A 12093-nucleotide genomic window follows, 5' to 3' on the forward strand; every position below is an offset into this window, starting at 1 on the left:
ATCGATGCCGTAGTTGCCAATTGCTTGTTCACCCGCCTGCTTTTTCCCCACTTTTGCATTGAAGTCGCCCATTACTACTATATAACGAGTTTGCACTTTTCTCATCGCTAATTCAACATCTTCATAAAACTGATCTACTTCCTCATCATCGTGACTGCATGTGGGAGCGTAGGCTTGTACTACCTTTAATCTATACTTCTTGTTAAGTTTGATTACGACTGCTGCTACCTTCTCGTTAATGCTGTAGAATTCATCAATGTTGCCTGCTATGTCCTTATGGATTAGGAATCCTACCCCGTATTGCTTCTTACCAGGGAGACCTCTATAGCAGAGGTCATGGCCGTTATTTAGCAATGTTTAAGCCTCACCAGTTCTTCTAATCTCACTAAGGCCGATAATATACATGCTCAACTACACATGCTTAAAGCTTGATATAACGGACTTCAATATAACAAAATTCTCGATATAACAAAGTATTTAACTTTTCATAACCACTTATCCATAGAACTCTATGTATTTAGAACCTCAACATAACGAAGTGTGTTAGTATGCGATTTCAATATAACGAAATTTCACTGCCGCCGCAAAGGAATGCCGAGACAATAAACGGAAACTTCCACGAACACAGATGGTCAAATGATTGAATTACAAGCCGGTGGCTTCTGGCAAAGGCACCTCTCAAATCGCGTGGTGCCACAAGAGCAACTGCCGAAGTGGAGCCGCATCACGTTCCGTATAAAGTCCAAGTGCGATAAGATCCTATCGCGCCCCGCACACTGTGTGCTTTAGGTGCGAGTGTAAGTGTGCGAGGGTGAAACAAGAAAGATGATGGCTTCGCGAGTGCCACCTTCCCGCACAAGCAAAAGGAAAGAGGGGGAGGGGAGCGAGCTCGCAGTAACGCCGTTAAGCAAGCGCGAAGGGGCGTGGGGGAGGGGGAGGTAAGTTGGCATGCATCTCGCCCGTGGCAGCACATGGCTGTAAGTGCGGTTGAGCGCATACACAACCGCGCACCCTGCTTTAGGATAATTTACTGCGTGTGCAAAGAGTGGGCGTGTCGAGAGGGCATAGCACCTTGCAAGCTGTCTTCCCGCGCATTTAGTATTGGAGGTTGCGTAATCTCGAGTTTCGATGACCTGTTGGAGCGAGAGGCAGACGAAGCATTCGTTCCCCTTGCCAGCACTTTTGCTGATAGCGTCGTCTCAGTGTGGGCAACGCTATCAGCCGCGGGGTGAAGTGCACACAAAAGCGTGGCTGGCTTAGCTTAATTCATATGCCGATGTGAAGATATGGTCGACGTATGTGGCATGAAAAACAGTATCATTAGTCGCCAACACTCAAATTTATCAAAATAAATTGTTTTCTCATTCACGTTTGCTTTTTTCGACTGCCTGATAATTCGGAAAATTCTGCGGCCCCTTTCCATGTAAGAAAAATCGATCGGTGACTGTACTTCCTTGCATAAAAGGTCAAATTTCAATGCAATGAAATTTATATACAATGAAGCAAATTGCAGATTTTACCGACTTCGTTATATTGAGGTTTAGCTTAAGCAATGTAGAATAATACTACATTGAACTGGCGCACACCTTGCCAAATTTTACACATTGTACATTTGCTTCCCATAACATACATTCATTAAAGCTTCAGATCTGACTACTAAAATTGAGAGCACACACTTAGTACCTTCATTCCTATACAGGATGTCCCCACATAACTTGAACCAAGAATCTAAAAATAAAAAGCGTGTTGGAAGCGAATTGAACCGAACGCATAGTATTCGCAATAGCCTATAGTAACTCAGACAATTTTTTGTTTTCCCCATAACTCACCAATTAATTAAGTTTAATTGCCTAACTTCTTAATTATTGGCTGAGGACCCCAAGTATGACATGCAGATTTGTAGAGCACCTTCAGAAACCACCAATTGAGTTGTTTCCCGTACGATACGTCTCACGTAGTCATTTTTTCTGGGGTTGCAAAGAAAGCCCGCGAAATATGAAAAAAAGCCACGTGACGAAGCGCTTGCACAGTGGTATCGTGCTGCTCTCAAGCGTGCGTTCGGTGAACAAGGTCAGCTCCTGTCGGATGTCGGCGCAAATGCATGCTGCTGGTCGAGCGCTGCCGAGGAGATAAAGAACGCCCTGCCGCTTCCTCGTCGTCAGCTACAATGCAGCCAACTTTGTTCACCGAATGCACACTTGATAGCAGCACGATACCACTGCTCATATGCTCTGTCATGTGGCTTTTTTCATATTTCGCGGGCCTTCTTTGCAACCCCAGAAAAAATGACTATGCGAGACGTATTGTACAGGAAACAACTCGATCGGTGGTTTCTGAAGGTGCTCTAGAAATCTGCATATCATACTTTGGGTCCTCAGCCAATAATTAAAAAGTTAGGCCATTAACTTAATTAATTAAGGGGTAAGGGGAAGACAACAAATTGTCTGAGTTACTATAGGCTATTGCGAATAGTAAGCGTTCGGTTCAATTCGCTTCCTACACACCTTTCATTTTTTAAATTTTGGCTCAAATTACGTGGGACACCCTGTATATCTGACTCAAATTCATAAGTGAAATTTCTGCATACCGTTGTAAGCAAACAGAAATAATGCATGAAGTCACAATACGCACTGTTGTCTCATTGATGCTGAACACATCTGATCCTTCTCCAGAGATGAAATATTGGACAACTCCATACCCTTGTTGTGTGTCCTTGTCAGTTGCCGTGATAAGCAGGATAGTATGAGGGTAGCGTGTGGCTTCTGATACCATTGTTACGTATGACTGGAAAAAAAAACCACACGCACATGGACACACAGACTTACTCACCCACGTAATGACCAACTCATTGAGGAAAGACAACGTAAACACAGACACTCCCAACTTTCAAAAATGCTTGGAAAGGAGAGAAAGAAGAAACAGAAAGAGAGAAGAAGAAAGAAACTTACATTTTGTGAGAAAACTGGACTGTTGTCATTAATGTCCTGAACGTTAATGATCACTGTAGCAATTGATGACTTTTGGTTGTTTTTGTCGAGACCAATGATGGCTTTCACATCAAATGCCAACACCTTTTCAGGCAACTCCTCATAATCGAGCCTCTGGTTGAGCGTCACCGCACCTAAAAATTTCACATTTATTATTGAAGACAAGAAGCAATTTATATTTTAAAAAAGTGAAATATATTTTCACGAAAGTTTCATTTTGAACAGAAACTGGACTGAAGCATAAAAATGCACACTCTTGTGGTCATAACCGAACATCAAATAAAGAACAAAAGCTGTATGGGACAATAATTTTTGCTCCGGTGCATTAAAATGCGTACCAGCATAAGTTCTTGCAGTCACTTAAATACGACCCACTAGTGACACTTCAATATGAAATTACACGGCTGCTAAATTGAAGAAAGACACTGTACCTACCAGATATTGGGCTGACTGAAAAGAAGCTTCCTTGGTCAGACTCCGGGATCTTGGCAAAATTGGCAACAGCAGCATGGGTGAGGGGATCACGGGCTGTGACCGTGAATATAGTGGAGCCAACTGTAGATTCTTCAGGAACAGTGATCTCAATTTTTGGGTTCGCAGGAGTCCATGGAGGGGCAAAAATTGGATTGCTCTCACTGTGTGCTTGAATGTATACAGTGACCTCCACTGCAAAGGAATGCAAACAGCTCCCAATAAAGTACAGGAATTAATTACCTTGGTCTGTTCCTCAACACACCAGCAATTATAGATGTCAAAATTAAGATCACAGCCACCATCCCCTCTTTCCCTAGTATGTCAGCCAACAACTGCCAGTAAAAGGAACTAGTGTCAGGTTTAGTCCCAAAATCAGTAAGCGATCATTTTAGTACTTTGTAAACAAATTATGTTCCAGTGAGGCAAGGCTATGGCTGTTGCACTTTCATGTAGACAGCACAACATCTCTAATAGGTTTTTCACAGGTTCACCGAAATAGTAGAAGCCAGAAAACATATTACATAAACATTCTAAGCATTCTGCCAGAGCCTTGGGGATAAGACTTCAACGACGCTATAACTGGGACAACATACTGGCGAAAAACATATTAGCAAGGTTTTACTGTTTGTATGCAAAACTTCTATATGTGCAAACTATCAACTTGCCTGGGAAGGCTCGGTTATTTCTTTGTCAAATCACTTATGTTTGAGTGCACTGAAGTCTGCTTTTAGTTTCATGGTGTTCTCATTCAATGTTAGGTTATGCGGAACATGGCTCCAGTGTAAAAAAAAAAAATTTTCAACAACAGGAATCAATGTTTGTATATTTTCCTTCAAATGCTCAGCCAGCTAGCAAAGTGACAAGAAAGTTTTGTACCTAGTTACTGGCTTTTACACTGGTAGACAAAGACAAAAAGACAGCTTGTCTAAACAAACATAATAGCTGTATTTCCAAGCTTCTAAAATCTTTTAAAAAGAAACGCATACATACATGCATTCACACACACCTACCTGCAGTTTTCTGGGGCTGAATGGCACCATTTTGATCAACAGCAGCCACATTAAATGTAATTACTGAAGCTGCATTGTAATCCAAAGGGCTGTTTACTGTAATTTGGCCAGTCACTCCATTTATGCGAAAAGCATTCTAGAAAAAAAAAAGGTCCCACTAAATTATGATCTTAAATTGATTTCTGAGTAGTACTATTTTGAGTGAATTCTCTAATTCAAACATGGCAATATGTATCACAGTTGCACATAATTACACATGCAAGCCAAGTGGCATGACAAGAACATGGAAATACACATTCTTATTTTCTGCATTTCCCAAATACAAATACCATCCATATGTTAGGCATCCAGATAAATTTATGAAACCAACACAATGACCTTTATCTGATAGACTGTCCACAGTAACAGCTGATCATAAGCTTTAAAGCGCACAGATCTCTTTCTCAGCTGTTGAAAGCATACCGAGGTTATATGTACATCTGCTATGAAAGTCCACATGCCAGTGACCTGAATTCATTTCTGAAAAGGTAGAATTTATTCATTTACATTGCTAGACACTTTCAGAAAAACAAAAATGTTGCCGTTTCACCACGTCTGCAAAGTGAAGCAGTGGTAGTGATAGTTTGCATGGCAATATGCATACTGGATCTCACCGTGTTTCCCACAGCACCAGTTACAGAAAACATTTACAGTGGCACCCAAACAATCTGCTCAGAAGAACCAGAGTTTGGTTCCACCTCCTTTGTATCCTGTGTTTCACTTTGTGCCATATGGTTTAACTTAACTTCGTTCACCTCAGTGCTAGTTTATGATTATTGCCTCATATACTGTAATGTGCAACACAAGAGCTGCCTTGTGAACCATTGTCACTTGCTCTTTGTGCTCACACTTGGTTCACGTTCTGGTGTCACAGCTGCTTAGAGTGCCGATTTTCAAAGTTGAGGTCCCTTCTCTTCAAACTATCATATTTATTTCATCGCCATAATGACATGACAATGACCATTCATCACTGCAAGTATCAACACATTTTTGTCCTTCAGTTACCCCTGTACTGCCACAGCTGAATCATCTCTATAAAAGTGAATTTCCTAATGATAACGATCTCTTCCATCAAATTATCACAATGTTCTTCAAACTCCTCTCCACATGCAATGCCATAAAAGCGATTGCAATTCTCAGAGGCATAGATCACTGCAAGAGTGCTGTTTAAGAAGACGATCAGTCCTTGGGTGGACAATATTGAAAACTATAACTCTGCAAGGCCCAAACCCAGTTGTAATAAATGAAATGCATAATCTGCATGGTTTTTATGACTTCAACATAACCATGTGCTACACGCAGATGGCCCCATTACGCAACAAAATTATATTTCAATAAACACTAATGTAACGAAAAGGTAAATATATAACTTGCTTTACGATAGTGCTACACAGGATGTGGCACTGAGTCACTTAGAAAAACACAAATTAGGAGCGTATTTTTTTTCTATGAAGTCAGGCTTTGCTAAAATGGACACATTGGTTCCCAACAAGGAAACTGTATACAATGCAAGTCATCAATAATAATAAGCCTCATTGATACAGAATCTCATTAAACAGAACCTCAAGGGACTGGAGAAATATGTTCCGATAAACAGGAGTTCTGTTGACTGAGAAAACGTGCAGGGTGCAGCACTGTATGCCATACACCGTCTTAACACTTAGAAATTTTAGGAAGCAAGGAGTTAACATAGTAGCTTGTTTGTCCCGTGGCTTGGGTGCTGTCAGAAACTTCTGGATTGACTATACCTATAGGCTTCATTAGTTTTGGTTTCAAGAAGACACCGGTGATGTATCAAAGCAAAAACATTGCCCTTATTGCTCAACTCAGTGAATGAATTAGCACGAGGTCATGCTGGTGGATTCCAAGTTATCAAATGGCACGTTGTAAGGCATCCAAAATGCTAAATTTCGGTCGTTCTTATTTCGGTCATCTATGGGGAAAGTGGCGGTGCCAAAATGTTCAGAGTGCTAGCGCTATACAGTAAAAATCAATAAAATATCTGTTTGCTTGAATCTTTGCCACCACATTTTAAATATAGCCTGTTAAAAGAAATTTTAAAATCAGGGTCCGTATTCACAAAAAATTCACCGACAATTACAATACTCCCTAATGCCAAATTTGAGCGCAGCTCCATATGTGTTTTCATTTCGTGATATAATGGCTGGTGCGGACAATCTGCCTCGGGCTGCACGTGTGGCAGTGAAACGCAGCGAAGTGTGGCGCCACTGCCTCATTAATCTGGAGATCTTGAGAGCCAGCGCCTGGGTGACACGTGGGCACCCAATTCACAGCAGCCACCGCCGGCAGACTTCCCAGTTAACGTGCACTATCCTGGCGCCATCTCGTAGCCACCGTCGCTGCACTGCGCTTTTCATCGCACCGTTTCGCCATACCCTCCTCCTCCGATTTCTGCCCCATGATTCTACTGGACCTCCTCCTCTGCTTTCCTCCTTGCATCTTTCATCCCCCGCTGCGCTCCACGTTCACGTTCATCATTCGCTGTGCTCGTTCGCTCAGTTATGAGGGACAACGCCAACGCTCGCTGCAGGAATGGGCGCCCAAGAGCTGCGCTCTAAAGAGTTATGCTATAATTGTTCTAAGTGCAAATTCCAATGTTGATGCCAGACGTATTATCAGAGATGGCCAGCCAAAGGCAAAGAGCACTCACGAACAGAAAGCTTTGTGAATTCAGCCCCTGATCTTGGCTTCTCCTGAAATAAATACTTTAGAGCTTGCTTCTATGGTTCCGTTTACAGACAATTGCAAAAATTTAGGTTCCAATGAAAAAAAGTATTTTTGCATTATTTAAATACAAAACCTATCAATTTAGGGGCTGGTGTGCCATTTAACCATCAATTCATTTTAAGCGATTTCAGTTTGCTGAAATTCTATTGTAGTAAAAAAAAGATAGGAAGAAAATTTATCCAGAAGGGAACATCGCAATTTAAGAGGGAGCAACTTAAATACGTGGGAATGAACAAATCATTTCTTTACATCCACAGAAACAGTTTTGAAGAGGTTTGTTGTACTTGAAATGTACTGACTGTTAGCAACAAATTTTTTTAAACCTAATTTTCTTCACAAAGATTGCAGGAAATTCAAAAATAAAAAGAAGTGATACAACACGCTTATAACTCTAACTCAGCACTAGGAAACAATACCACAATTCTGTAAACCACATCTATTAGGATAACAAAAGCAGACAAAGCTGATATATTACACATTATTTTGAAATACTATATCAATAATTTGTAGACAGGACTTTTGAAAAACTCAAGTAGATGATCCAATGATTTCATGTAAGCTAATATATCATATTTGTCCGCATTAGAAAATTTATAAGACACAGTTAACGTAATTGTGATATACCTGTTTTTTGTGCAGTTACAGTACTGTAAATTTCATGCTTCAAGTTTTTTTATTTAACAATTTCTGCTAAAAAAATTGAAATGGTTGATCAAGTGGTTGACCTGACAAAAATGTGTTAGCATTGATCCTTCGCTCAGCGTTTAGTAGTCTCCTTGCTGTTTGCGCCACTTTATTACCTCAGCCTCTACTCATCATAATTCGGCATTGCATGATGTTCAACCCGATTCACCTAGACTTCTGCCTGATTTATAGCAGGGTCTACCCGACGATTAGCCCGCTTCAGCCTCCCCTTCGCTTCAGCCTCCCCTTAACTGACATTGGTGCTTCTCAGACCCTGCAGCATGCTTTCGGCCCTTCACTTCAGCTGCTGCCGCCAAATGAGCCTTACTGGCTTTTTCCGATTCAGCCTGCCATCGCATCGTCTCGGTCTTCTTTCGGCGGCACTCCTCAGCACAACTTTCCATACCACTTGTTGACAGCACTGCATCCATTTTAAACTGTACTCAAACAAGCCTTCACAAGACATGCCCAAACCAGTAAAACACCACAGGCAATCTGCCAAGTACACCACAGCGCACCACAATGCGATTCTCTCCTTTTCCCTGGAGGTCTGCCAGCTGTGAGCACCGAAGTGTGACATCACGCACCACCTGTATGTTTAATGGCTTCTAAGGTGTGACATCACACCATCATGTCCCTCCTTCTGACACCCTCTCTCACCTCCTCTCCCTCTTCCATTCATCCTCTCCACTTGCAACGTCAAACACTTCATTCCTCCTCTCCCACGCCATGCGGTAACCAATAGACACTGCCGGGTTTAGTTTGCATGAGCATTCTAATGCTGACTCACTAAAAATGTTGCTTTTAGCAATCAGTACAATTTAGCATTCTCTATGCAACACATATTATATTTAACATATGTAACACATTTCATTTAGGTCATTTCAGTGATTTTTTACTTCTTGTGTTTTATACTTGTTTGAATTAGGAAATCAGAGCTGGGCCAAGCTAAACTTTCCTCTTCAGGTTTGTTTTTACACATAACTGCGTGTACCAACCTTCAACAAAAGCTAGGCAACCTGAAGGGCATTTTTCTGGTCGTCCTTGTCCAACGCATTAGTGGTGTGAACACTCAGATAGACTACTGGACTCTTGCAATTTCTCAGAAGAAATCCTACAAAGCGAGTTCGAGCCAAAATCTCTGGTAGGGTTATGTGTTGTTCACATGGTGACGCAGTTTTTAAAAGCAACAAAAGTTCATTAATCAGCTTTTGGTGCACAGTTCTTCTTGTATATGTACTACTAATCAGTTCATGGCAGACTTATGTGCTGTTATAGGCAAATGGGAATCCGTACTGGCTGGACATCTTGTCACTATAAATGAATGAATGAATGAATGAATGAATGAATGAATGAATGAATGAATGAATGAATGAATGAATGAATGAATGAATGCGTAAGCGCACTTGATAGGCACACAAGTACATGACTGGGACAGCCTCGAATAAAGCTTACACTAGTCAGTATGACTAGTCCTCAGCACCATGAAGCACAAGAAGGTGCAGCAGATTTTTATACACACACATAACACAATACTACAGGAGCAGCAGTATGGAATAAAGCAAATAAATAATGGCATACAAATTATTAGCACAATTCAAATATGACAATACAAAGTGCTCAGTAAGATGCATCACAACAGAGTAGAAAATTAAATTTAGCAGTAAAATAAAGTATAACGTGTTTATAGAGGTAAGCCGACAATGCTGCAAGCCCATTGTGTACCAACTCAAGCTCTATCAAAGTGCATCAAAATGGTTCGATCTTGGCATTTAGTACATAAAAAGTACATTGTAACTACAAACGAAATTGATGCATGCAAATTTGAAAAGCTTCCACTCTCTCATTCGAGGCTATTCTACATTCAAAATACAGGGCTTATAATGTTTGCACAGGGTAGTCAAAGTCCCCTTTATATCGACGCTGTCCATATTAATGAAACTAAACTACTATAAGAGGCATGCAACTATTTTACTAATTTTTACCACCTCCATTATCCAGACAGCGAGTTTACATATTAATAAATTAAATTATGGGGTTTTACGTGCCAAACCATTTTCTGATTATGAGGCACGCCGTAGTGGAGGACTCCGGAAATTTTGACCACCTGGGGTTCTTTAACGTGCACCTAAATATAAGTACACGGGTGTTTTCGCATTTCGCCCCCATCGAAATGCGGCTGCCATGGCCGGGATTCGTTCCCGCGACCTCGTGCTCAGCAGCCTAACACCATAGCCACTGACCAACCACGGCGGCTTACATATTAATAAGCCGGTAGAAAGGTTTGGTTCCACAAAAATTCCCCACACGTCGTGCAGTCCATGATGATGAAGGTTGTAATTACATGGTATGGCTGTACATATACAACACACCACATGCATGAAAGAGTTACTGGAAAAAATGTTATACCAAGCACCTGTTTTATATGCAAGTAACTTCCAGATATGTTTGGAATCATCAGAAAGTATCACACTTTCCGCGACCATCTGGCATCTCAGCAGCAGTAAAGCTTTGAGAAGGGGGCATGTAAGGTTTATTTGAAGCATTGAACAGATTATTAATTGCACAACAGAAAAAGTAAACAAAACATGACACTGTGAATTTGCACACATCTTTATGGTTGTGATTGTGTGATATACTGACCTTATAGTTATATGTGATGGTTGAAGTGACTAAGGATCCAGTCTTGTCCCTTGCTATGATAGGTTCTTCGATGTCATAACGCACCTTAGCCCCAACATCGGGATCAACAGCAGTCACATTCAAGACCTCACGTCCAACTGGTAGACCTAAAGAAAAAAGAAAGACAAAAAAGACAAGGAAATGACAGCAAAAATAAACTTAGCACATTTTACATTACTTGTCAGTTTCCCGGTAAACAATGTTCTTTCTACATTTTTTCCAAAAAACAGAAAAAAGCTTGAAGCACAATTTCATATCCACAAGATTATAATTGTTTTGCTAAATAAATATATGGCAGTCTTTCTCTACATTTGCTCATATTTGTGATTCAACAATTGACAACTTAAGCTCACTACAAATTACAAGCTACCTTTTAGATTACAATAAGCACAACAACAGTTCATTTTTCAGTGTCTTTTCATGCTCTATGGCAATAGCTGCCAGTCAAATTTGATTTTAGTTACTGTTGTTTAAAGCTAAGTAAATGTAACCATAGTGATATACAGTATGCTCTCATTATACAATGAACTCACTTTATTCACATCAGCACTTTATATGAATTTTCTTGTGTTTCCAACTACAGTGCATGCATTTTAGACTGGTTTTTAGAACAGTGGCACCAGACTACACTTCGTATGAAGTGTAAGGTGCACTAAAATTCTGCTACATGTTGCACAAATAATGAGAAGGAACATCACTGATGGGTGCTTGCAAGCACTAAGCCTTTGATGCAACATCCTTAGGCAGTGAATGCAGTACTGCAATACAATTAGCTAGTTTTTCCACAAATGACAACTCCAGTTAATAAAGGCTGGATATTATGTGATCTAAATGATGCTGATACTAGGAACAGATAATCACACTTTGTGATGCTCAAAGTGTGACCCTTTGAAACACTGCATAGTTCCTCATCAGGCTTTATCTTAATCCAGAACACACATGCAAATATTAATTCAAATGCAGACACTGCACACTATATCTTATATTTTTGTTCAAAAGTGTCAGGAATGCTCACACTAGCTTACTGTACACACCTTTTTCAAAAAATGGATTGCAGGAAAGTAAATTAGCAGGTGCAAAAAAATCCTTCGCAAAAACTTGCATTTCCCACTCATTTTCCCACTTCATCTTTGTTGTGCATAGTTATTCAAGACGATCATGAGAACAATTTGTTCACATGCACAATTTCCCAGTCTAATTAATATTTCTTTTAACATATAAGTACATCTCGGTCAACTTTATCATTTGCAAAATCAAGCACTTCATCTATGACAGTAACTTCTGATCCCATGCAACACCAATTTACATCTGAACATTTATCCTGTTCTTCAGCTGCTTCAGCTCAAGATTTCAATGATTATGCATAAATTCTCAGAAGCGCACATACACAGAAGTCTTGTATTTGAAAGTTATGTAAATACCAGCTCCATTACATTTTCTGAATGTGATAACCTGCTTTTAACTGAAGT

The 12093-nt window shown here is 40.3% G+C and overlaps 1 protein-coding gene across 2 annotated transcripts in view; it reads right to left on the bottom strand.

Moving 5' to 3' along the window:
* The window catches only part of Cad74A (cadherin 74A), a 107460-nt gene that overhangs the window by 72763 nt on the left and 22604 nt on the right, over window positions 1-12093 (bottom strand). For both annotated transcript variants that reach the window (XM_050195934.2, XM_055063207.1), the window contains exons 20-24: window positions 10586-10731; window positions 4472-4607; window positions 3423-3653; window positions 2949-3121; window positions 2632-2784 (exon numbers count right to left, since the gene is read on the bottom strand). In XM_050195934.2, coding sequence (XP_050051891.1) covers window positions 2632-2784; window positions 2949-3121; window positions 3423-3653; window positions 4472-4607; window positions 10586-10731 — 839 coding nt within the window. The remainder of the gene's footprint in view (window positions 1-2631; window positions 2785-2948; window positions 3122-3422; window positions 3654-4471; window positions 4608-10585; window positions 10732-12093) is intronic.

Source organism: Dermacentor andersoni, chromosome 1 (genome assembly GCF_023375885.2).
Source record: "Dermacentor andersoni chromosome 1, qqDerAnde1_hic_scaffold, whole genome shotgun sequence".
Lineage (NCBI taxonomy): Eukaryota > Metazoa > Arthropoda > Arachnida > Ixodida > Ixodidae > Dermacentor > Dermacentor andersoni.